Source organism: Ochotona curzoniae, unplaced genomic scaffold, assembly GCF_017591425.1.
Source record: "Ochotona curzoniae isolate NIBS_2020 unplaced genomic scaffold, NIBS_Ocur_1.0 contig_3622, whole genome shotgun sequence".
In the NCBI taxonomy this organism is placed as follows: Eukaryota; Metazoa; Chordata; class Mammalia; order Lagomorpha; family Ochotonidae; genus Ochotona; species Ochotona curzoniae.
Genome location: NW_024465926.1, coordinates 20,074,666 through 20,100,735, shown reverse-complemented (window position 1 = coordinate 20,100,735; position 26,070 = coordinate 20,074,666). Strand labels below are relative to the sequence as shown.

At 44.4% G+C, this 26,070-nt stretch overlaps 1 protein-coding gene and 1 long non-coding RNA gene across 3 annotated transcripts in view; one reads left to right on the top strand and one right to left on the bottom strand.

Annotated features, from left to right (window-relative positions):
- Nucleotides 1-3,237: 3,237 nt before the first annotated feature.
- Nucleotides 3,238-26,070, bottom strand: part of CSNK2A2 (casein kinase 2 alpha 2) — a 40,668-nt gene continuing 17,835 nt past the window's right edge. Inside the window, exons 5-12 of one of the 2 annotated variants that reach the window (XM_040982622.1) lie at nucleotides 19,191-19,250; nucleotides 14,913-14,996; nucleotides 14,012-14,122; nucleotides 13,633-13,734; nucleotides 11,939-12,039; nucleotides 11,026-11,174; nucleotides 9,026-9,119; nucleotides 3,238-3,655 (exon numbers count right to left, since the gene is read on the bottom strand). In XM_040982622.1, the coding sequence (XP_040838556.1) occupies nucleotides 9,043-9,119; nucleotides 11,026-11,174; nucleotides 11,939-12,039; nucleotides 13,633-13,734; nucleotides 14,012-14,122; nucleotides 14,913-14,996; nucleotides 19,191-19,250 (684 nt within the window). In that variant the 3' untranslated portion in view covers nucleotides 3,238-3,655; nucleotides 9,026-9,042. Of the gene's footprint in view, nucleotides 3,656-4,690; nucleotides 9,120-11,025; nucleotides 11,175-11,938; nucleotides 12,040-13,632; nucleotides 13,735-14,011; nucleotides 14,123-14,912; nucleotides 14,997-19,190; nucleotides 19,251-26,070 lie in introns of those variants that run through there. The other variant, XM_040982621.1, reaches the window with a different exon arrangement.
- Nucleotides 4,442-4,986, top strand: LOC121158045. The gene is made up of 2 exons (XR_005884134.1): nucleotides 4,442-4,641; nucleotides 4,749-4,986. It is a non-coding gene; the product is annotated as an uncharacterized LOC121158045 (long non-coding RNA).

Below are 26,070 nucleotides of genomic sequence, written 5' to 3'. Positions count from 1 at the left end.
CTGCTTCCCCTCCCTCTCTGGTTAGGACTATCTGAAAGCCTTCATCAGCTCTTGTATGCCTACTGCTGAAGGTTCCCCCACAGCACTGCAAACCTACTAGCACGCAGCCCTTCTTCATACTGACCATACTTTTTCCCCTGAAATCTTTTTGGGAAAGAATCTTTAGAATCTAGAATCTACTTTTTAAATTGTTTGATTTTTCACTAATTTTAATGAGGAAATGTGTTTAGAAGCAGATACTGAACTAAACAAATTCAGAGTTGATATCTTAAGACATTTCATTTTATTTGTCATGTTCAGTTCTCTTATGTTACAGCTAACTTTTTTTGTGTCTTTTTGGTCTCAGCTTATTTCTGGAAGGCTCATAGGCTCTGGCTACCACAACCTGATTGCCTGACAGACTCATCCAAGTTTTCTAGGACTAAAGTCATGCACCAGTGAGAGACATGGCATAGTAGTTCCAGATTTCAATCCACATACACACCATCTAAGAATGTGTGTGCAAATGTGTTCCTCCAATACTACTATTTTTACTGGAAAAGCAGATTTATAGAGAGAAGGAGAGACAAAAACCTTCATCTAGTGGTTCACTCCCCAGTTAGTTGCAACAGGCAAAACTGAGCCTATTCAAAGCCAGGAGACAGGAGCCTTTTCTGGGTCTCCCAAGCTTGTGCAGGGGCCTAAGGGCTTGAGTCATCTGTTGCTTTCCCATGCTGTAAACAGGGAGCTGGATGGCAAGTGAGCAATGGGACCACAAATCGGCATCCATATAGGATGCCAGCACTTCAGGCAGGGAATTAACACTGGCCCAGATAAACACAAGTTTAATAAGGGTTCCTCCCAAGGGAGGAAAGAGCACATACAAATATGCGTGTGTGTGTGAATGTGTGTGTGTGCACAGCACAAGTGTACAGTCTGTGTAGTGTGTACAGTATGTCAGGTGTGAATTAAAATATCATTATTTACATTTTACTTCATAAACACAGTTTATACTGTTCCTTGGTAATCAGGGAACTGCAGTAAGTATTAAACCACCAAGCACACATGACCTATTGGGAGCTGTGAGTTGATGTTCTGAATGTGCAAGCATCCTGAGGTTGAGCTCTGGGAGAAGCTGGGGTCAGTGGGCTTCTGGTCCCCTTCAACAGAAACTCTCCTTGTCCTTTCCTTTACAACTATGACTCCACTCTCTCCCCTCCCTTAGTCTTCCATAACACTCAAGATGATTTGATATGCTTCAGAGGCTTTTGGGAAGTAATATTTCCTCAGTGAGAAACTGAGCGAGCTGTGTGGGGTTTTTTTTTTTAAATATTTATTTATTTTTATTGAAAAGGCAGATATACAGAGAGGAGGAGAGACAGAAAGGAAGATTCACTCCCCAAGCGGCTGCAATGGCTGGAGCTGAGCTGATCCGAAGCCAGGAGCCAGGAGCTTCCTTCTTCTGAGTCTCCCAGGTGGGTGCAGGGTCCCAAGGCTTTGGGCCATCCTTGACTGTTTTCCCAGGCCACAAGCAGGGAGCTGGATGGGAAGCAGGGCTGCTGGGATTAGAACCGGCACCCATATGGGATCCCAGTGTGTTCAAGGTGAGGACTTTTAGCCACTAGACTATGGCACTGGGCCCAAGAGCTGTGATTTTAAGTGCAAAAAGGTGGGTGTGGCTCAGTGCAATGGCTAAATTCTTACTTTGCAAGCACCAGGATCCCATATGGGTACATGTTCATATCCCAGCTGCCCACTTCCCATCCAGTTTCCCTGTGTGTGGCTTAGAAAAGCAATAGAGGACAGCCCAAAGCTTTGAGACCCTGCACCTATGTGGGAGACCAGAAGAAGATCCTGACTCTTGATTCACTCAGCTCTGACCATTGTGACCATTTGGAGAGTGAACCTGTGGATGGAAGATCTTCCTGTCTCTGTAAATCTGTCTTTCCAATATAAATAATCTTAAAAAAAAAAAAAGGGGGGTGGTGGTGGTGCGATAGCATAGTGGTTAAGGTCCTAGCTTTGCATGTGCTGGGATCCATACAGTTGCCAGTTCTAATCCCGGCGGCCCTGCTTCCCATCCAACTCTGTGCTTGTGGCCTGAGAAAGCAGTGGAGGATGGCCCAAAATTTTGGGATCCTGCACCCGCATGGGAGACCTGGAAGTGCTCCTGGCTTTGGATTGGCTCAGTTCCAGCCGTTGCGATCACGTGGGGGGCAAACCATCAGATGGCAGATCTTCCTCTCTCCTCCTTTTTGTATATCAGCCTTTCCAATAAAAATAAATAAATCTTAAAAAAAAAAAAAGGAGCAAAAGAGGGTGATGGCAGAGAATGGAGCTAGAATTTCAAATTCTGCAAGATATCTAGGACATCCCAACCCAACCAGCAGAGTGCTGGATAAGATCCTTGGGATCTGGACAGCACGGGGCTGCAGCAGGACTACACAGAGACACAGGTCCATGTCCCATGGAACAAAGCCTCTGTGCTAGTGAGGCTCATCAGTTTTGCCCTAGAGATCAGGAGACTGGTAGAATCTCCTGAGTTTGGGGTAAAAAAAATAAGCCCCAACCAGGTCTGGGAGTAGATTCTGTGGGGAATATGTGGGCCAACCCCTGTGGAAATACAAGTCCCACTGGTTAGCTCAAGAGTTGGGTGATGATGGGCTGAACTAAGTGTGACCACGGAATCTGCCAACACAAACGGGCATAGGGACCAGTTTAGACAGGTCCAGGGTGCAGCACCCCCATGTGCATCTTAAAAGAGAGTGTGGGCAGGTTGGGCTGAAATATTCACCAGCTTATACTAGGCCAAGATGGACATCCTTGCTTGGCTTTGCTCACTGATTGGGAGCAGCAGAGATGGACCACTGGGCAGAATGAGTGGTTTTGCCTCTGACACCTTGGCGCCCCACCCTGTGGCAGGACAGCAGACACAGCCCAGCCTCCCAGAGGTCTCATCAGAAGTTGTTGGATAGGGAACAGGGCTGCAAGAGGGGATGAACCAGGGAGCCACAGCCAGTACAGCCAAAGTGAAGGCACTTCTGTTTCTTGGTAGTGACTCGCTTTCCCCCACCCCTCCCCGACTCTGAAATGTGCCCCGTTCTCCATATAAGCTCACCGTACATGCCTTTCCATTGCTTCCCTGTGCAGAGGGTCCTTCTAATTAGCCTTTCTTAGGCTAGAACCCTGGCACAAATGCGCTTGTAGGTCATTTGGGGCCTCTGTTCCCTTCCATACTGAAAACTCTCCATACATTTCTTTTAAAACCTTTTATTCAATAATATATACTTTCAAAATAATATGTAACTGCCCATCATGCCATATATTGTCCCATTCCCCACAGTGGTGGCATCTGTGGTGGGCTGGCAAAACAGGTGGCCATGAGACTAGGGGCACAGGGGACAACAGGAACCGACCATTTTGCATATCCTTCACATTTCCCATGCTTCTGGGTTGGGAGAAAGTCAACAGGAAGCCAAAGGCATGTGGCCCTTTTACATTCGAAAGTGAGGTTTGGTATACGGTGGTGGGCTGCCCTTCAGGTGGTCTAGTTCGTGCTCGCCAAACCTGCCACCATTTTGTGTCTGCCCACGCCACGTGATCTCTCTACACACCTTAAGACGTTTGATTTGGTTCTCGTTCTGCTTATGGAAAAGTGGGAAGAACCGCAACAGACCTGGGGAGAGACGGGAGGAGGGGAAAGATGGCATTAATCAATCTGACTGGAAGTCAGAGACAGACCTCCACTTGTGTGGAGCTTGCTTCTCAGATCCAGGGCTGGGGGACAGAATGCGAGCTAGCCTTTCTGTGCCTGTTGGTAGGCAACCTCAGGTAAGTCATCGCTTGGTGACTTAAGGTTCCTAACAGAACTGTCACACAAGGAGACTTTACGGTTTCTGCCAGCTGGTCTCTTCTCCTTCCCTTGGGTTCAAGTGCTGATGGAGAAGAGCTTGAACCCTTGGATTATTCTGTCCCAGTCTAAGTTCCCCGCAGACCTGACCCCACCTGAGAATGTCTTGGGCCGAGTGCCAGCAGATGACTGAATTTATTTTGGGAAAAGGGTCCACTAATAAACATTTTAAACCACCCTTCCTCCTCCGCCTAGGCCAACAGTGAGCTGATTGGCTTGGGCCTGAAAATTTCATTTCTTCTTCCACCTCTGCACTTAGCAAAAGACATGGCGAGAGGCTAGTAGTGGGATTTTATAGGAAGAGTCTCCCAGATTGGCAGTCACTGACCCCTGTCATGTCACAACCTGGGCAAAGAAAGTGTTCCACTGCTTGGGCTTGGAGAAAAGTGTTGTAAGGCATGTCCAATTGGTTTCCAAGGAGGCAACTCCTCAGAGGGGACCCATGAGGAGGAGGCATACTGGGTGCCACCATCTGCTAGGCAACAGTGTGCCTGCAAGTGCATGCATGTGTTCAAGACAGAACACTGGGCCACAGGTTAGTCATGCAATTAAGTCAATCCAAAGCAGCAGGTGTCTGAGTGATCTAACTCAGCAGCCAGCACAGGTGAGCAACCCCATCACAGTTCTTCCATGTTCCACTTCCACTGGAGCAAAGCCTTCCCATCAAGGGAGGAACAGCAAACACTCCATACTTGCTTCTTTGCAGTCCAAGGCTTTTCCCCGCCCTTCACCCAAGAGACAGGAAATACAAGGTAAGGACCTCATACAATGGTTTTTCTTTCACTTGGGAAAGCTGGTTATTGTCAACATCTTTATTTATGAAAACAGGCTTTGACATGGCATCTTTCTTCCCTCTCAGGGCAGCAGCACATCAGTCACACATCAGTTCTCCAGGGATACAAAGGGGTGACCAACTGGGTCTGAAGGAGTCACTTGTCAAGGATCACAGCCCATGTGTTGTCGTTTTTCTGCCAACAGAGGGCTCCACAGTTCTTGAAGATTATCCAAACTTTCCACTGGATGTCAAGATCTCTGCCCCAAACTTAGTTATCATTTACAGCAACAAGAGCCAGCAAGTAAAAAACTGTTAATTTATTGACTCCAAGTTGTATTGTTGTTTTTAAAAACAATCCCCAATACATGCAGTTCAGGGTTAAGTATCACATTTGTAGCACATTGTTGAGTCTCGACACAGATGTACACATCACCTGTACATTCCATCACACCTTCCCCACCAGCCTCTGTGACACCTGGTTGGGGGGGGCGGGGAGCGTGTTTGTTAGCATATCCACACAGCTCAAAAGCACGCTAATGGTTCTCTCACACAGATGTCTCCCTGCCACCTGCCCTCCTCCCAATCCCATTCTGGGAGTGAATTTGCAAAGGCAGGACATGCCCAGTTTTAATTCATGAGGCTCTTGGCAAACTTTGGCTTCATGTGTGCTCATTTGGCCCCTGCTCTTGTTGCTGGAACAGTTTCGGTTTAAGTGATGGGAACTGTCAATTATCATCCTCTCTTCATTGGTAGTAGGGAAGTTTGCCTTTCCCTGTGGATGCCCACGAAGTAACACAAGTTCCTAAACAAATCATTTAATCTGACTGGGCATTAAAGGAAACTGTTAACTGGGCTCTCTTAAGAGTTACATCAATGCCAGCACAAAAAACTCTTGAAATTGTTGCTTGGGTCCCCAAATAGTTTCGCTTCTCTCCTCATCAATGCAGCACCTGGGAGAACCTAAGTCATTTCCCTGAGTAACACAGATCCCTAGCACCCAGCTCCCTCTCTGAGACTCAGTACCTTTCAGTCCCACTGGAACCACTCTACAGGGCAGGGTGTTCCAGAACACGCACTGCCCTCTAATTTGACAACCTTAAGATTTACCATCAGGTTATTTTTCTTATTGGTTCCTTTAACTATAGCCCCTCCTCTGGTCAATCTCTCCAAACACCCAAGGATTATGCCACTCTCCACTAGCGAACCAGTAGGACTGTATCTCCCTGTCTGCTGGAGAAGGCATTGTCAGATGATGCATTAGGAGACTCAGCTACGTGGCTGGTAAGTCAGAGGTTCACCAAGCCAGCAGTGGCGCTTCTCTAAGTGGTACAGACACAGGAATATGTGGCCTGTTTCTGCACTGAACAGTATCTCCCTACTCGGCCACCTAACAGAGATGGGGGACAGGGGCAAGGGTATTGCCACAGGTGTACATATCGCTGAGCAGAGCACAGTTATACTCTGTGAGATTTCTCAGCTGAAGTAAATCCTCTGTGACCACCAAAATGGCACTCTTCCACCTGCATCAGGCACAGGGACCCTTGGCTCTGACTCTGCCAGGGTTATGTCCTTGAACGTAGGCAGTACCTGAGATGATAGTGTAACACTACCCTGTTCCCCATGTTTTTGTTTTTTTTGTTTTTTTGTTTTTTTTTGCTTTTCCTTAGGAAATAATTGAGTCCTTATCATAGGCACTTTTAACCTGTTATAAGGTAATGAAGCAAACAAAACTTACTGAGATGAGTTTGAGAATATGCAAACTGAACTGGATACTGGATGAATAATTTTACCACAGTTTAATCTAAATGTAAGATCAAGCTTACACTCACACACACACAACTATCATCCAAACCCATCCCTTGCACACATCTTTTGGAAGTTTTAAAGACTACCTTCTAACTCAGGTAAATCCCTCAAATCTCAGGGGCCTCAGGTCCAGCTGAACACAAAATGGTTTTGAAAATAGGTGAAAGGGAGAGGTTGGAGTAGGCTCCCTACATTTAGAGGAAGAACGGCCTTGTTGTCAAGAGCAGACAGAAAAGGGGTGTTTCACACCCAGTTATACTCTGAGTCTAAGGCATGATGAGAGGTAAAATGAAGAGGTGCTAGAAAAACAAACTGCTCAAAAAGGAAGAACTACTCCTGTGTGTCACAGCTGCAGTTTCAGAACCCAAAGACACACAGGACGGCAGGGTCTGCACCTAAAATGTCACGGCCCAAGGAGAGGGAGGAGGAAATCATTTTGTTTTTCCAGACACGTTTACTGCTTCTGGGCACCCGAGGGTGGGGCGGAACTGAGGGAATCATGGTTACTGCTTCCTAAGATCTCCCAGTAGGTTCCTGCATGGTCCAGGTAATTTGGAAATAAAAAGGCAGGAGGGGAGCAAGTAACAAAGGAGACAGGCAGGAGGGGAGCAGGAACAACACCCGGTGTATAACCCTGACAGCGAGCAGTGGCTGGAATGCCTGTACAGGCACATGTGAAGGCTTCAGCTTCCCCCAGGTGCTCAGAAGGCTGCCTGACAGAGCAAAGGTTTGGCCGAGAGCTCACACTGTATTTTTGATTTGCAGGTAGAACAAGTATTGACATCATTATATAGACTGTGCACAGCAGCACATCTGGCAGCACTGGGGAGAGAACCTTGACTATTTCTTGGCTTTGGGGGGTGTTTAAAAATTTTTTAATCCGTAAACAACTCTATACTAAGAAGAGTTTTGTTTATATTTCAAGTTCCCATAGACCGAACAACAAAAATAGAATCTACATTTAGAAATAGGACCTACTACCAATATGATTTTATTGGAATATGGAATGTAAACAGATGCTTTAAACAAACAGTCTAACTTCATAAAAATGTCTGGCACTATTAAATAGTTAATGAAGAAATCCTAGAGTGTGATGTGTGGGAACATCTCTGGCATGAGCTCTAGCCTACGTGTTTAAGTCCCCAGAGCTAACACGGCTCCACCCTGGGGGTGAGGGGACTGATGATGGCAAGCCATGTTGATGCTAAGTTTCAAAACAGTATCAGCACTATTTCTTTTTGAAACAAAATCTTCTTTCTTTGTTACTGTGAAGGTGGGTTAGCACAGGGATCCAACTCCGGAGCACTTGGTCCAGGAGCACCACTTCCTTCCCCACCCCCCCGTGTGCACTCCCCTCCTCCTGGGCCCTTGAATAAAGAATGACTTTGTCCACCAATGCCAGTTCCTGCATGCAAGACAGACTGCTTCTTGCCATCACACCCATGTTTCACACAGCAGAGCTGAAAAATGCACATCACCCCATTACAGCCAGAAACCGCCTGTCAGGGGGATAAAAAGAAGGAAACAGGAGTGGGGTTTGGCAGTACATTTCACCCCTTCCCTCCAATTAAGTCCTTCCTGAAAAATTCTAACAGGTTATTTTTTTCCTTCACCTACTTGTCTGAAAACTGACTTTCCAGTTTTGGTTATGGTTGTGAACAAAAACAGGTCTTTGTTTCAGAGATGCATTAAAACAGGCATACACAGGGGTATGCTGAGAAGGGTGAGGCTTTCCTTCAAGACTGCGAGAACAAAAAGCCAAACAACAACAGCAAAAAAAATTAGCAACAAAGATTTTATGGTTATGCAAATCCACAAAGGTTCTATCCAAGTGACGCACTTAGCATGGAACTTTTGAGACCCAGGGGCCTGTTCACGGCACCAGACGTAAAGTGATGCCTCTTCGAAGTCAAAGAGGACTCTTGTGAAAGCAGGTGTGGTTTGCTTCCAAATGAGCAGCACACTTAAGAGGAAATCTGCAGGGCTGAAGGGCATTTTCTGGAGAGCTCATGTCTTTAAAAAAAAAAAAAAAAAGGCCAAACCAAACCAAACAAACAAAAAAATCCATGAATTTGTAAAAGTTTAAAAAAAATACTGTCACTGTTTTTAATCTCTTTCTTGGATATGAGGCTGGTGTGTCAGTACAGACTGCTGACATTTGCTAAAACTTGAGCCTGAATTCTCATCAAAAGAAACCCAGACCACAATGGAATAGATAGGAAGTCAGATATTCAGAGCTTGTTGATTGCACAGGTTAACTCCACAGTGCAGTCCTGTGAAATAAAGGGAAACGTACAACAACTCCGAGTTTCTCATCTCCCATGCATTCCAAAGGGAGAATGCCCTCAGATCCTGAACTACGAGCAGGGCCAGATCGCAACAGCAGCTCCCTGTCCACTAGTACTGGGGAGTTGCTTTCTTTTTGACAGACTTTTAGGTCTTTACTCTTCTTTGCATTTAGAAGGAATGATTGGAATTTCTTTTTATCACACTGTAGTTTTCCTTCAAGATTTGGGTGTGGTTGGTTTTATTGGCAAGCATCAATGCCGCATTACCCGTCGCTCTCCCGTTTTCATCGTGCTGCCGTGAGGCCACTGGAGAGCACAGCATTATCTCCACAAGGCTGGGACTGCTCCTTCACCACGGGGTCTGCAAAGAAGCAGGGGGCACAGTTAGCAGGGCTCAGGTGGGCAGCCAAGCCTTCTGCAGACAGACACACGAAAAAGTGCAGATACCCAGGCCTGCCAGGGTTGGGGGAGTCTAGCAGACAGCAGAGACCAGGGGGGCTGTGCTTGGAGTCCACTCTGACAGTTCCTCAGAGCATGAACTCCACTGCTGAGACGCACTGAGCCCTCATCTCTCACAGTTCGGAATATCTACTAACTGCATGTTATTTTGTTTTAGATACTAACATCACACCTAATCCTTAATTTATTCAAGCCCCATGCAATAATAGGCATTTCAAAGGAAAAAGTGAATAAACAGAGCCATTAGATGCCTATCTTAAGCAAGAGTAGTTTACAATTTTCTTAACTGTGCACCTTAAACAGCAGAATGCACTTGTGACAGTTGAGGAACTCCAGTATTGTATCAAAATAGAGGAAATCAGTAGGTGGAAGGGAAGAGATGGAAGGGGAAATCTCTGAGCCTATGTAACTATATCATGAATTAACTAAATAAATAAATAAACAAAAAGCAAATTTCTTAACTGAAGTATGACAAATATTTAGAAAAGTAGACAGACCATCCTCCACTGCTTTCCCAGGCCTTAAGCAGACAGCTGGTTTGAAAGTACAGCATCCAAGACATGAACTAGCGCCCATTTGGGATGCTGGCATCACAGATAGATACTTAGCCTACTACTCCATGGCACCAGGCCTGGTTTGATCTTCTATATTAACTCCTCTAACAGGCCAGAAGTTCAAGACCACAGTAACAAATCCTTCAGGCATGCTAGGTTTCTGCCTGTAGCACAAGCATCTGCGATAGGTACAGGTTCCAATTCTGGTTGTCCCATTTCCAATCCAGTTCCCTGCATATAGCCTGGGAAGGCAACAGAGGACAGCTCAAGTCCTCGGGACCCTGTACCCACATGGGGGACCTGGAAGCAGCTCCTGGCTTTGGATCCACTCACGTCTGGCCGTTGCAGCCATTTGGGAGTGAATCAGCAGATAGAAAATTTTCTTTCTTTCTCTCTGTGAAATCTCCCTTTTCAATAAAAAATAAATTTATTTATTTTTAAATTAGAAAGGCAGATCAGATTTAGAGGACAGAAAGATCTTGTATCCACTGGTTCATTTCCTAAGTGGCTGCAACAGCCAGAGTTGAGCCAATCCAAAGCCAGGAACCAGGAGCTTCTTTCGGGTCTCCCTCATGGGTGCAGGGTCTTAAAGTTATGGGCCATCTTTTATTGCTTTCCCAGGCTGTAAGCAGGGAGCTGGGATGTGAATTGGAGCAGCTGCAACCTGAATCAGGGCCCTTGCAAGGTCAGGATTTAGCCATTGAGTCATCACACTGGGACCTAAAATTTTAGTTTTTGAAAGGCAGACAGACTTAAGGAGACAGACTGAAATTTCCCATCCACTGGTTCATGTCCCAGATGACTGTAACAATAGCCAAGTCAGGGCCAGGCCAAAGCCAAGAGCTGTGAGAGGCAGACACAAAAGCACTCTCACTGTTCAATGCTTGTGGCCTCTCAAGGTGCACGTTAGTGGAAGCTGGAATACGAGGCTGAGCCAGGCACCTCAAACCCAGGCAATCTGATAGAGGATGTGGGTGCCCCAAGCAATGGCTAAACCCTGTGCCAAACACCTATTCCTAATCATTGTCTTTCAACGTATACCTTCGAGATCTATTGAGAAAATGGATAAATAGACTGGACCCAAGGGAGTTATGGTTTGTGAACAAGCAATCCCTAGGGGCAATCAAGAAATGGATCTGCAAAGTTGTCTCAACTGTCTGGGACAGAACTCCTTTGAGAGTCTTGAAGACGAAGAATGGAAGATTCTTCCATAAATAAGTGACAGCCCCCAGAAAACAGCCCCAAGTCACTCACAGAAGTACGGGTGCTCCATGGCCTCTTTGGCAGTCAGTCTCTGTTGATGGTCGTATCGCAGGAGCTTGTCCAGAAGATCTAGGGCCTCAGGGCTGACAAGGTGTCTGTTTTCACTATGGATAAAGTTCTCCCAGCGTTTCCGTGAATGTCTGAGAAGAAAAGGGAAGCACTGCTACTCTGATGTGAATCTACACTGACTACTGGCATCCTTATGAGTACACTAACAAGAGTCCTCACCTATTGGAGCAAAACACAACAAAATCCACGCATGCTGAGCTCCTGTTGTTACATCTCATTGTTATTGGGGATTGTCCTGTGACCCTCCCCTCGCAGTTATACTGCAGCATCACGAATAAACAATACAAAACACTCCACGGTTAAAGAAAATTAGCTAAAATGGCAAATTCTCTTCCTAGAACTGTTACTCAGTCCTAAAAATATTTATGGATCAGGAAATCTATTTACAGGGCAAACCTCAGAAACATGGAAGATTCCATAAAATACTTGTTCTTCTGAAAATTGTCAAGCATTCACTTTTCAACATAGTACCTGGAAATTCAATATGCCTAAAAATTTACTTCATTACAGAGAAGAATCTATTAATCCTTTATTCAAAGAGCAACCACAGCTTTCTAAGATTTTCCACTAAAATAAATATATGCTATAACCAGAAAATTCTCTGTAATATCATGATTTTGTTTTCTAGTTTCTATCGAAACACAGGTGATACCTCAAATAAATTAAATGAGCAGAAAATATGCAGGATGTCCAAATTATTTCAAATAAGGTAAAACACATGGAAAAAAAGAGTATTTCCATTTTGGTCCCATGCAGGGTAGACAGTGATTCTGACTAACTTTTCTGCTTCTGAAAAAGGGGAAGAGGTAAAGGCTCCTCCCTCCCTCTTACTTACTGTCCCAAGATATCGTTGAAGTGTGGATCTAGGTCTATATGATACTTCTTCAGATATCCATACAGCTCATCCGTGCCCAGCACTTTGGCAATGCGAACAAGCTGAAACACAAAATATACTGACCAAATCACTGTGCCTGGAACTCAGGAGGATCCTTGGGCCAGGGAAATCAGAAAACTCCATGCCAGCAGGCCTCTGTATCCAAGAACACGAGGTTCCCATGAAAGCAATTTTCCAAACTGTCTTTCAAAGGTTAACCCAACTAATCTCAGTATCAGAAGCTAATGATTATGGGAGAATCCCAATCTAATGAATGGAATCTAGTGTTAGGAGATAAGAAGAGGCCCAATTTCTTTAAAAAGTCACTTGGCAAGATTAGCATATATTACATCATCATCTGTTTCTGTAACCACAGATACAACTCTGCACATTCTTTACCTTGAACAAAAGCTGCAACACAGACACTAAGATTTAGTGGCTGAGGGTAGCATTCCTCACTAAGGACATTGTTTTCTTTTTTCTTTTAAAGTTATTTCTTTTTAAAAAGATTTATTTATTTTTATTGTAAAGTCAGATATACAGAGAGGAGACAGAGAGGAAGATCTTCCATCCAATGATTCACTCCCCAAGCAGCTGCAACAGCTGGACCTGAGCAAATCAGAAATCAGGATCCAGGAGCTTCTTCTGGGTCTCCCATGTGGGTGCCAGGTCTCAAGGCTTTGGGCCATCCTCGACTGCTTTCCCAAGCCACAAACAGGGAGCTGGATGGGAAGTGGGGCCACCAGGATTAGAACTGGCACCCATATGGGATCCTGGCACATTCAAGGTGAGGACTTTAGCCGCCAAGCCATCGCACTGGGTCCTATTTTCGTTCATTGTTTAAGGATTAATTTATTTATTTTAAAGAGTTACACTGAGAGGCCAGCACAAAACCATAGCAAGCTAACCCCTACCTGCAGCACCAACATCCCAGACAATCACCAGTTTGAGGTCCAAGGTGTTTCATGTCTAACCCCACTCCCTGCTAACAGCCTGAGAAAGTAGTAATAGATGGCTCTTGGGCTTTTGCACCAACATGGGAGACCCAGGAGACACTCCTAGCTCCCAGTTTCAGACAAACCCTGCTTTGGCCATTATAGTCATTTGGGAATGAACCAGCCGATGGAAGATTCTCTATTTCATTGTAACTATGTAAAGTAAAAGAGAAGAGACTTAGAGAGAGAGAAACCTTTCACACACTTGTTCACTTTCAAATAGATATGAAGACCAAGAACTTGAAATAAGAGTGTGAGGGGCCCAGGTACTTGGACAGCCCATAATGGGTGTCAGTTCCTTTCATGGCTATTACTTGCGACCCAGTCTCCTGTTGATGCACCAAGGAAAGCAGTGGAAGACAGCTCAAGTTCTTGGGCTCCTGCCACTCATGTAGGAACCCTGGAAGAAGCCAAGAGACCCGGGCTGTTACAGCAATTTGTGCAACAAGCCAGCAGATGGAAGTGCTGCCCCTAACTTTGCACTTTAATGTTTCAAATAAATTTGTCAAAAAATTGAAATAGCGAGGACACCAACCAGTACTCATACAAGATGAGGGCATAGTAGATGGTGGCTTCAACAACTGTACTGCAACACCAGCCCAGACACAAATTTCTCATCATTCATCCCCAACAAATTTGAGGCAGATGGTGTCTACTCACCTGGTCATAGTTGTCTTGGCCATGGAAGAAAGGTTCCTTTCGGAAGATCATGCTCGCCAGCATGCAGCCTAAACTCCACATGTCCAAGCTGTAATCGTACATCTGTGCCAATAATGACCAACACTGTGAGCAACCCGCTTTGCTAATAAGCATTTCTTATTTTCATTTGCAAACTATTTTAAAGCCATCCTCCCCACCCACTTTTTCCATACAGACATAAAAAAGCCCCTGAAAAAAAATCTGCAAGTAGCATTTTTGGGGAATAGAAAAATGGCTGTTTTTTGAATGGATCCAAACTGACTAAAAAGCAAACCAGGAAAAGCCCCCAGAAAAGTTTAAAAATAACTCCAAGAAGCTTTGTTATCAATATCAAGTTCACCTGATAGTCCACAAGGAGCTCTGGACCCTTGAAATACCTCGAGGCTACGCGAACGTTATACTCCTGAGCAGGATGATAGAATTCAGCCAGGCCCCAGTCTATCAGCCGAAGCTATAAACATGACAAAAGAGACACATGAAAGGAGGGTTTTTAGATGCCCTGGCCTCAGAACAAGGCTTTATCACATTAGCTAGCAACTGTATGGCCATGCACTATTTGAGCAGTGCACTAGTCAGAAAAGTAAGTTTCGGTAGCTGCATCAGAGGTCCCTTCTAGCTTAGAGTGCCTGGAATGTCTTTGGCTATTGCCGATAATTTAAATCACTCTGGCTTACCACTCTCCCCAGATCAATAGAACTTGGTGTTTCCCCCTTCCCTGCTTTCATAGCACTTACACATGTAATACATGCCATCCTCCCCCAGCCAAAACTTGCATTATAAGCTCCAGGTATAACTGAAGGGGTTGGGACATCTGCCCCACCCTAAGACTAGAGCACTGCTCTGGCTTGTCACTAATCTAATACCAGTTGATCTACCACTTACTCACCAATCAGGGACAGTCAGAGCTGGGTATCAAAAACAGGAGAAACCATATGTACATTTAAGACCAAGCAGATTAGTCTGATGTCATTAAGCAGCACAGCAGAAACTGCTAGCTAACAGTTTCTTTATTGAGACCCTGTGGGAACCTATGACGAAAACGCAAGTGACTTAGCTACGTCCTCTGTCTACTTTCATTGTGCACTGTGCTATGCAAGGCAGAAATTGACATTGGAGAGTGAAGAAATCCCAGTCCTCTAAAGACAAAATGGGTCTCTAGAAAACGCCAGGGTCCTGGAGAGCCTTCTGGTTGGTTCTACACCTTCTAACACAGGCTTGCCACTGCCTGGTGATAATGGTACCTTTTGTTGTTGGTGATCTATCATGACATTGTGAGGTTTCACATCCCTGTGCATGATTCCCTTGCTGTGGCAGTAATCCAGAGCCTATTAGGTAAGAAAGCACAGAGAAAGGTAAGCAAACCCTCAGCCACCCCCCAATGCACACACATGCTCATTATTTACTTGTGACATCTTCGCGTCAATCCCGTCTCCCAGGCAGGGCTCAGGTTCTGTGGCCACCATGGGAAAACAAGCTTTAAAAGGCATTCCTGGCTCTCTGTGCACACCACACTGGCCACTGGCAGGGAGAGGGCTCTGGAGGGAACACTGAGGGCTATGAGGAAGGTGTCTTTAAAACAGCGGAAGAAATCAGATTTGGGGACTCTGGCGTGCCGGCCTAGTGGCTAAATCCTTGTACTGCATGCACCAGGATCCCATATGGGCACTGGTACATGTCCCAGCTGCTCCACTTCGCATCCAGCTCTCTGCCTGTGGCCTGGGAAAGCAGTCTAGGACAGCAGTCTTGGGACCCTGCACCTATGTGGGAGCCCTGGAAGAAGTTCCTGGCTCCTGGCTTCAGATCTGCTCAGCTCCAGCCATTGCAGTCACTTGGGGAGTCAATCATAGGACAGAAGATCTTCTTCTCTGTCTCTCCTCCTCTCTGTGTATCTGACTTTCCAATAAAAAAAAATAAAATAAATCTTAAAGCAACAACAACAAAAAACAAGTTTGGAAACCTCAGTGGAGCTGCCTCTCATCGTGTTTCATACGCTTTGTCAGCATCTACCCATGAGGAATGTCGTGCAGTTCTATCTTTCAACATGGCTTGTCTTTTAGATAAGTGTCCACGTGTGTTTTCCTTAAATACAACTGCTGAGTCAGTTGCCCTTTACAGTGTTACTCAGAGAGAAAATGGCTTCCTTTAGTTAATATGTAGATAGTTTTTTAAGTTTGCAAGTCAATAGTTTTCAGAAAATGCAATTTTAGTATCACCACAATCCAGTTTTAGCACTTTGTCATCAGCCCCATATTTCTGTTTGCAGAATCCTTTCCTTCCCCCATGAGATGCCAGCAGTACCCATCTGGCTGTAACAACTAAAACATTTTCAGATATTGCTTTATGTGGGATAGGTGGCAAACTTGACCTGGATGAGAGTTTTAGAAAAGACAGTGTACAGGCATCTTTACGTTAAAAAACAAGGAATGGTCTCTAGGATCTACACCCCGGCAATAAACTCTTCTGGTCTGCAACCAATTCTGCTTTCTCCACATACAAAAACATACACAAACCATACTGCTTTTTATCAACAATAAGCAGTACTAAAACTAAGGGAACAGGAAGAGGAAGGCTTGCTCATAATATCTTCTACCAGCCCTGTGCACCTTCTATAACCATGGAGATGGAGATGTTCTGTACTCTTGCTGCACTGTGCCTTACAGAAGCCACTGACCACATAAGACCACTGAGCACTTGAATGTGGCTCCTATGGGTAAGGAACAGAATTTTAAATTTGACTTAATTTCAACAGCTGCCTATGGGAAGAAGTTATTCTATCAGTGTGGTACTTGATGTTTTAAATCAAACACACACACACACACACATACACATCCCTAACATTTATTCACTTCACTTCCTATTTCAGTTAAATATTCTCTTTGCTTTGTAATAGCTGTCAAAGATTCCAGCTCACAAAGGTAGACCTCCCTGAAGTTCCCTCAAGGATCAGCCTCTGCTGCCGGCTCCAGTGAGTCATGGAGCATTCACCCAAGAACCTCTGCATTTTCTTTCTTTCTTTTTTTTTTTTTTTAAGATTTATTTTTATTATTTTTTTATTGGAAAGGCGGATATACAGAAAGGAGAGACAGAGAGGAAGATCTTCCATCCCATGATTCACTCCCCAAGTGAGCGCAACGGGCCGATACTATGCCGATCCGAAGCCAGGAGCCTCTTCTGGGTCTCCCACACGGGTGCAGGGTCCCAAAGCTTTGGGCTGTCCTCGACTGCTTCCCCGGGCCACAGGCAGGGAGCTGGAAGGGAAGCGGGGCTGCCGGGATTAGAACCGGCGCCCATATGGGATCCCGGGCATGCAAGGCGAGGACCTTAACCACTTGCGCCACCGCACCGGTCCCAACCCCTGCATTTTCAACACAGTTAAACATTTCCTCCTACCCACTCCTACTGCTCCCCAGAAACACTACTACCAATGTTATCAAATCTTGACTGGTATTTCACCTGGACCTTGCCCAAAGGGACCACAACTAGGACCACAATATTTGGCATGAAAATCCAGGGATGAATAAGTAAGATAATTAATTCATTTATCATGTTCACCAGACTCCCCATGGGATTACTGATAAGCTTTAAAATTTCTTGACGTATTACTTCAGTTTTAAAAATCTGGTAAATTTTCTGATCCCTGACATCAAGGATGTTCTTAAGTTTCATCTGGGTTTCTGTGCTTCACCAGCACCAGCAGGGAGGTTAGACACGAAGCAGTTGCATGGTCAGCTTGTGAAGGGCTATGTCACTGTCATGTCTTTGGCTGATGGAAGGACGAATGCTCTCAGTTATAAATTGTTACCTTCGGGCCTGGCGGCGTGGCCTGGCGGCTAAAGTCCTCGCCTTGAGCGCACTAGGATCCCATATGGGCGCCAGTTCTACTCCCGGCAGCTCCACTTCCCATTCAGCTCCCTGCTTGTGGCCTGGGAAAGCAGTTGAGGACAGCCCAAAGCTTTGGGACCCTGCACCCGTGTGGGATACCTGGAAGAAATTCCTGGATCCTGGCTTCGGATCGGCATAGCATCGGCTGTTGCGGTCACTTGGGGAGTGAATCATCGGATGGAAGATCTTCCTCTCTGTCTCTCCTCCTCTCTGTATATCTGACTTTCCAATAAATAAATAAATCTTTAAAAAAAATTGCTACCTTAGGTATGGATTGGAGCTCTCCTGGGCTTCTTTGGGAAGCACCTCTAGGAAAGGGGCAAGCCTGACTATTCACAGAGCCACTGAACTACAGACTTCGTTCAGTCTGGGCCTTCAACTCTCCAAAAGCTTGGAGGTCAGGGAAAAAAGGCAGGTTATAAATCTAGCACTGTCTCTGTTGTTCTGTTCTTACTGACAAACACTAGACTTAGAACAATGTGCAGTATCATATATACATACATACACTTGTGAGCAGAGTCCACAGCTCTTGGCAGACTCTTAGTCATCCATGATCCTGAACAGCTAGGATCCACTGGTCTGTTCCACTTCATAAATCTTTCTGGAATATTTCAACTAAGCATCTACCTAGACATATTCAAAAGATCATTCCTCTACCAACCAGTAATAACTTTAGAAAGTTTCCTAAGAAGCAGGGATGGAGGAAGAGCGGGTAGTCCCTCACAAAAGTACATGTCACTCTAGTACACGTTATCAATACTTCTCCCATCAAAGCTGTCTGTGAAGACAGCTGTGGCCAATGTGACTTGCTTTACCAATAAGGCAGTGGCAAACACAACACAAGCCGAGAGCTGAAAAGGGCCTGCATCATGAACTCTGTCCAAGTCTTGCTGCCAGAAGCCCAGGACCACCCTGGGAGGCAGCCTGGGGATAAGCTCCCAGAGGACGAAATAGCTATCCCAGCTGCCCAAGCAAAGGGCCCAGCCATGTGAATGAGTCCATGCAGGATCACCTTGCCCAAGCCAGGTCAACCCAGACTCAAAAGCATCACATAGTTAATATACAGATAATGAATAACAAATACATCATTTTTTTAAATTTTAAAGATGTATTTATTTATTTATTTTTGCAGTTTAGATTTTTTTTTAATCTTACTTAGTTGCTTAGGGTACAAAGGGTCAAGGGTTACAGCAAAGTGGGTAATACCATTGTTTCCACACTAATATCATCACTTTTTTCTCCTGTATTTGGGGTCAGGGGAAAAACAAAGCAAAAAGCCCCACCCTTCTCCCTCCCAAAATACATCATTTTTTAAAAAGTCATTACATTTGGGATGATTTGTTATATGAGAAAACTACTACTTAGTATGAACTAAGCAGTACAAAGAAAATTGAAAGGCTAACAAGGCTACAGGAGGCTCTAGTCTTTGGAATAACGTCCCTGCTACAACTTGGTTGGTCAGCTTTCCCAGTCTCACCGCACAGATTCTCTGTGAAGAACACAATGCTGGAGCCCTCAAGGAGTTCAAATACCTTACTAAGTTTTCTAGGTACCAAGAATATTTTACTGGAACTCTGTCCCCTTCAAACTCCTTTAATGAGCAAATCTGAAAAGTTCAGTTCATAAATGCCACTTACTTTAAGTAGTTCATACATATAAAACCGGATATCAAAGTCTGTGAGGATCTGGTAGAGTTGCTGAAACAGAATTCAGAAAATACACAGTTAATTTAGTCTCATTGTATCTTGGCATTCCAAGTGTTGGTCATTCTCTGTAAACTTACTCAGTGTAAGTTAACAAGAAATCTTCGGTCTTTTTACTACTTAACCTAGAACAAACTAGTACAAAGACTTTACAGCAGAAGACCTAACGTCTAAATCTTCCAAACAGCAGAAGAAAACAATCCAAACCACTGCAGATCTTTTCTACTTAATGCTCAGAGATTTAAATGTGCATGCAAAATTATATTATTGCGTGTATGAGTTGTCCATCTGTCCTTATATTAAGATACACACACACACACACACACACACACACACACACACACACACAGGGCAAGAGATCTTCCACCTGCTGGTTTATTCCCCAAATGCCCAAAACTCAATCCTAGATTCCCTGATGAGCGGCAGGCACTCATGTTCCCAGTCACATTTGCAGGAAGGTGGACTGGAAGAGAAGTGACTGCGACTTGAACTGGTTCTCCAGTATGGGATGTGCCACTTCAAGCAACTGCTTAGTGCAATGCACCACAACATCCACTTGTCCTCATACTTGAAAACAAAGAACCAAAAGGAGAAAAATCAGGTGCCAACATTTCCTAGAGACCAACTAACATTTGAGAGATAATCAAAAAGCAGTGATGGGATAAACATTTGGTTTAAACAGTTAAGACACTGCTTGAGATGTTCACATCCCATTATTAGAACACTTGGCTTTGAGTACCAGCTTCACTTTCAACTCCAGCTTCCTGCCACTGTACACACTGGGAGACAGCAGGTGTTGGCTCAAAAATTTGGGTCCCTGACACTCATGTAGAGATCTGGACTGAGTTTGCACTCTTGGCTTCAGTCTAGCACAGTCCTGGCTATGTGGGCATTCTGGGAGTGAACTGTGAATGACAAATGACATCTCTGTCTCTCCACTTCTCAAAATGCAAATTAAATTTTAAAAAGGAAGAAAAACAGTGGTAAAGAGATATATTGAAAAGAAAAAAACAGGAATGGTAAAAATGATCATAAATCAAACTAAGATACAATGAAAATCTTCATTACTGATAATCCAAAGACCCATTCACTGGTAGTTTTAACAAAATTTCAGTTTGTACGAATGAGTGACCCTTATGCAACAGTTACACTGAAAGCACCATAAACTCATGTCAGAAATCATACTATTATTTGGCAGCCAATCCATTTCAAGCAAATCTTTTTGCTGATTAACCCCAAGTTCTACTTTCTATAAAATTAACCAACATCTGAGCTGGTTAGATGGAACTAAGCTTCAATATCCATCGACAGATACTAGAGCCAAATGGGACGTGGGACACACTGGACTAGTCTGCTACACATACTGGCAAACCAGGGTAGGGGGTGGACCTGGCAGGAGTTAATGCGGGTTGCTCCGACTAGGTTGCAGCTCCCACTGGTTTATGTGAGGGCCGAGAGTGTGCTGGGCAGAACCAGGCTGGACTGCAACACACACTGGTTCCAGTCGAAGTCGGGGCTGAAAACAGAACCAACCCAGCAATTGCAATCACCAGCTGATTGGGGCGATGGACTGTGCTGGGCCCTGTGCTTGCTGGTGCATACAAGAATCTGGTCTGGGAACACTTCAGACAAAGTTTCTTTGGGGATCTCCCCAACTGAAATGCCAGACTCAGAACCCTAACCAAGAAAAGACAGAGGACAGAAAAAGTCAATCAACCACCTCAGCTATATATTGGCAGTGAAATACTGGGCAAATGGAGACTCTATGATGGAGTATGTCAATCAGTGCAGTGGCAAGATTGGCAGCGATTCATAACTGGTGAACTATCAAAACCACTTGAGCAAGAATCTTGGAGCATGCCCCACACATCAGGGACCTGGGGTGGGTGGGAAACTGGGTGGGGTTTCTCCCTCAATATCCCCCTTTACCTCAGATACATGAAGGAAACAATATAGAAATAATAGTCTTACCCACTTTCCTGTAGCCCTTGAACCTTTTTACCCTAATTAACTATGTAAAGATTGCTAAAAATATAATATAATAAAAAAAGAAAGAAAATTAACCAACATCTTCATTAAACATCTCTTGTTCCTCTACTGGAGAAAAGACCAAGAAGGGTTGGGGATCTCTCCAAGCAGTACAGAATGAAAGAAAGAAAACCACACATGTATATTTTTATAACTGTAAAAATTATATATAGATGAAACAAAGTAGGTTAACAATACATGTGTGGAGGAACACAAGGAAACAAATGGCACTATATCATGTACTGGTTTATATTTTTGACCCATGTTTTAAGTACAAAACCTTTTCAAAATATTTTAACAGAAAAGCGTTCTTTTCACCAAGAATCAAATTTAACACTCTCTAAGAACACCAAAACTCAGTATCTTTTTATCTTTTTTTTCAAGTTTCCCTTTTTAGGTAAGACCTTTTTTTTTTTTCTCCAGTTACTAGCTCAGGGAGCAGCAGGCCAGAACACAGGTGGATGGAATGGCACCGAGAACGCCACCTATAGGCCTACACGCAGGCACCACCAGACTACACACCCTAGTGTGAGTCTTCCCTGTTCTGAAGGGCTGGAAGCTGAATGCAAGGATGGGATGAAGACCCCATTTCCTGGAGGTCAAAGTGGCTCCTTCCAGCAAGCTGAGGAGACCATGTGCAGACTGTGCTTAGCTTAACTTCAAGACAACAGATAGCCCAGGCAAAGAGAAAGACAGAATTTTCTAGTCTTCAGGGGGTTATTTATTTATTTTTACTTGAACGGCCATATCACAGGAGAAAGAGATCTTCCATCTGTTGGTTCACTACCCAAATGGCTGCAAGGCTTGCAGCTGAGCTGATCTGAAGCTAGAAGCCTCCTCTGGGTATCCCAAGTGGGTGCAGGATCTCCAAGACTTAGGCTATCCTCCACTGCTTTACCAGGACAATAAGCAGGGAGGCAGATCAGAAGTGGGAGATCTGGGATTCAAACTGGCACCTATGTGGGATGCTGGCACCAAAGACAGAAGCTTAGCTTACTACACCACAGTGCTGGTCAGTAGGTCTATTTTATTTGGACTTTTTACCTGTTTAAGGCATTTCTCCCTTATCATGTGGTCTCTAAACCAGCATGTGTGTAATGGTATAAGGCATAAAAACAAATGTCCCTGGTTGCCAACACACTATATTTCAAGCTATTCCAATGATGTATCAACTGTGTAAAAGTGCTCAGACCGAGTCCATTGCAAAATCATTTGCCCTCATCTCTCTGGAGCTCTAGGTAAAGACCAGCCTCCACCCTACTATGAAACCATGTGGAACTACTATTTGCAATTTTCCTCTGAGTTCACAGCTAGACTTCCTTCAATTTCTGTAGCTCTGTTTTCCACTGCGGCCCCAGGAGGCCACCACCAAGCCTGTGTGTGCCATTGTCACACCTGTCTTGATACCTGCATTCTTTCTTCTCCAGTTCCCACTGCCCCCAATCTGGAATGCCCCACTCCTGCCCCTCAACTCAGAAACTCAAAACCAACCCACCCACTTCTGTCTTGTCACATCCACTTGCTACAGAACCACCAAGAAAGAATTTTCTCTTTGCTGAACCCCATGACCAAAGCCTCTTCATGTGGAGTGTGCAACAGGATATGGAGGACAGCAGTACTCCCAGGTTTAACAAGCCTCACTCAGGTAGTGGCAGCAACATGATATTCTTCAGGTCATTTTGCTTTCTACTAAATAAAAATGGCTGCTTCATTTGGTCTAAGCTCCAGAAGTACGGTGGCCACATGTGACAGGCAGACCCAGTCATGTAGCTAGCAGCAATTACCAACACAGTGATCCAAGATCTCTGTACTCTCTCCAAAGGTCCAGTGGCTAATTGGTCTACTCTTTCTCCACAATGAATTCTCTAGACATATTCTAAGTCCTCATTCAAAAGTACAGCATGGCTCACCTACTCTATACCAAGACAGTGGTACTCAGCTCTATACACGCTTTTATGATGTTCATCAGTCAGCGGAACAAACAGAAACTTTCAAAAAGAAACAAACAAACAAACAAAAAAAAAGCAATAAAAATTGCCAAAATAAACCAGAGGGGGTGGCACTAAGGCATAGTGGATAGAGCTGCCACCCATGATAACAGCATCCCCTACTGAAGCACTGGTGCAAGCCCTGGCTATGCTGCTTTGATCTAGCCTCCTTGCTACTATACTTAGGAAATAGCTCAAGATGGCCGAAGTTCTTGGACCCCAGTCATCCATGTGGGAGACCCAAAAAAGTTCCAGCTTCCTGGCTCCAGCCTGGCCACTGCAACCATTTAGAGAATGAATCAGGGAGCAGTACAGTGGTATAGCAGGCTAAACCCTGCATCTTGAGGTATGAACATCCCATATGGGTGCTGGTTCATGTCCTGGCTGTTCCATTTCCAATCCAGCTCTTTGGTTATGGTCCAAGTCCTTGGGCCCCTACACACACACAGGAGACCCAGAGATGCTCCTGGTTCCCAGTTTCTGATTAGCTCAGCTCTGTGTGTTGCAGCCATTTGGAGAGTAAACCAGTGATGGAAGACGTCTCTTTTCTTCTCCCTCTGTAATACCTGCTGTTCAAATTAAAATAAATCTTTAAAAACTTCTCTACAAATAAGAACACCCATCAAAAAAAAGAATGAACTAGTAGACGGAAGTTCTTTCTTTCCCTAACATTCTGCCTTTCAAATGAATAAATAAAACAAATCAGAAAGGGAAATTTCAAAAAAAACCATTTTCCCTCTACTCCTCATAGCCAGTTATTTGGAGGACAATCTCAACAAACCAACTGCAAAATATTGGCAGGAAACTAGCTTTGCTTGTATTTTCACAAATGCTGTGACTTAGCAGAAACAAGAAAAACAAAATGAGAAACCCAAGCCTGTGCTTCCCAATCACCAAGGTAGCAAGCAGGAAGCAACTACTCAATTATTTGAAAGTAACTGCTTTCAAAGGCTCAAGCACTGCCATTTCCCTAGAAATCCTTTGTACTACAGGACCACTTTAAAGGGGCTATGGTTGAAATTTGCTCTGCATTTTAACAAACCACCCAAAGCTTGAAGATCTTCCATCTGATGATCAGCTTCAAGGTCTCTGAGGTCCCAAACTATCAAAACAGCGGAATGGGCGGAGGAGGCTCTCACTCCTAGTGCTCACAGAGATCCTCAGCTTCAGTACCATCGGTCACAGATGCCAAGGCCCTATCCTGATACCACTCAAAAAGGTTCCCAGGTAGCTCTGGTTTCCTGTCACATATGGGAATTACTAACACCACAAACTCACTCAGTATGAGGCATCTATTTCCTGATATGCACAGCTTAAATACTGGCCAGAAACTGCAATGGCCTCTAAGCAGGGTGACAAAGAGTGGAAGGAGATGGACATAAAGTGGAAGTGAAAGAGGCATGTACTGTAGTAATCATTTTGGGTTATTAACATAAGTATCAAGATCCAGAATAAAACCAAGGTCAACAGTTTCAAAAATTTAAGGAAGTACAGCAAATCTTTAACCAAGTAAATCTTACTACAGATTACAAATGTCAGTGACTTACAAAAAATTTCACAAGAAAATGATAAAACTTTTAATGACTTTTAATGAGTAAGGAAATGTTTTAGTCTGTGAACATGGAAACGTAGGTTCTACCAACAAACAAGTTCTCACAGCATCAGCTACCACGGGGTATATCTATGTAGGTGACAGCAATCCTCCGAACATTGATATGAAGTTATCATCTTCTAGGACAGACCATTTCATTGATCTTTAAAACATTCCAATCTACATATCTTCCAAGGGCAAAATAAATGATGAAGGACATCTCAACAGAAGCTGTTTCTCAAAATAGGGCCTTAAATGCCTTAGGACTTTGCCTACTCTTAAGAGACTGGCTTTGCCTAGCTATTTGTTTCGAAATTCTGTCTTTTGCTCCAAGTATCACCATGTATCTTATAAGCTTTAACACATATGAAGCAGGCCTGGCGCGATAGCATAGCAGCTAAAGTCCTTGCCTTGCACGTGCCGGGATCCCATATGGTTGCCGGTTCTAATCCCGGTGGCCCCACTTCCCATCTAGCTCCCTGCTTATGGCCTGGGAAAGCAGTCAAGGACCGCCCAAAGCCTGGGGACTCTGCACCCACATGGGAGACGTGGAAGAGCTCCTGGTTCCTGGCTTTGGATTGGCTCAGCTCCAGCTGTTGTGATCACCTGGGGAGTGAACCATCGGACAGAAGATCATCTTCTCTGTCTCTCCTCCTCTCTGTATATCCCCGCCTTTCCAATTAAAAAAAAAAATCTAAAAAAAAAAAAAAAATACATACAAAGCTTAGCTTCTGATTTCCAGACAGAAGTGATTATACCATAAAATAGAATATTAGGGTAGGACCTGATGCAGCAGCCTAGTGGCTAAAAGTCCTCGCCTTGTACATGCCAGGATCCCATCTGGACGCTTGTTCTAATCCTGGCAGCTCCACTTCCCAGCCAGATCCCTGCTTGTGGTCTGGGAAAGCACTAGAGGACAGCCCAAGGCCTTGGGACCCTGCACCCATGTGGGATACCCAGAAGACGCTCCTGGCTTTGGATCAGTTCAGCTCTGCCATTGTGGCCACTTGGGCAGTGAATGAGCAGATAGAAGAACTTCCTCTGAGTAAATCTGACTTTCCAATAAAAATAAATATATCTTTAAAAAAAAATAGCAAAGGATGCAAACATGGCAAAATATTAACAACTGACAAAAGCCAGATGAAGACTATGAGTGTCTTTGCAACTTTCAGAAGGTCTAAGAATTTTAAAGCAAAAAGCTTAGGGG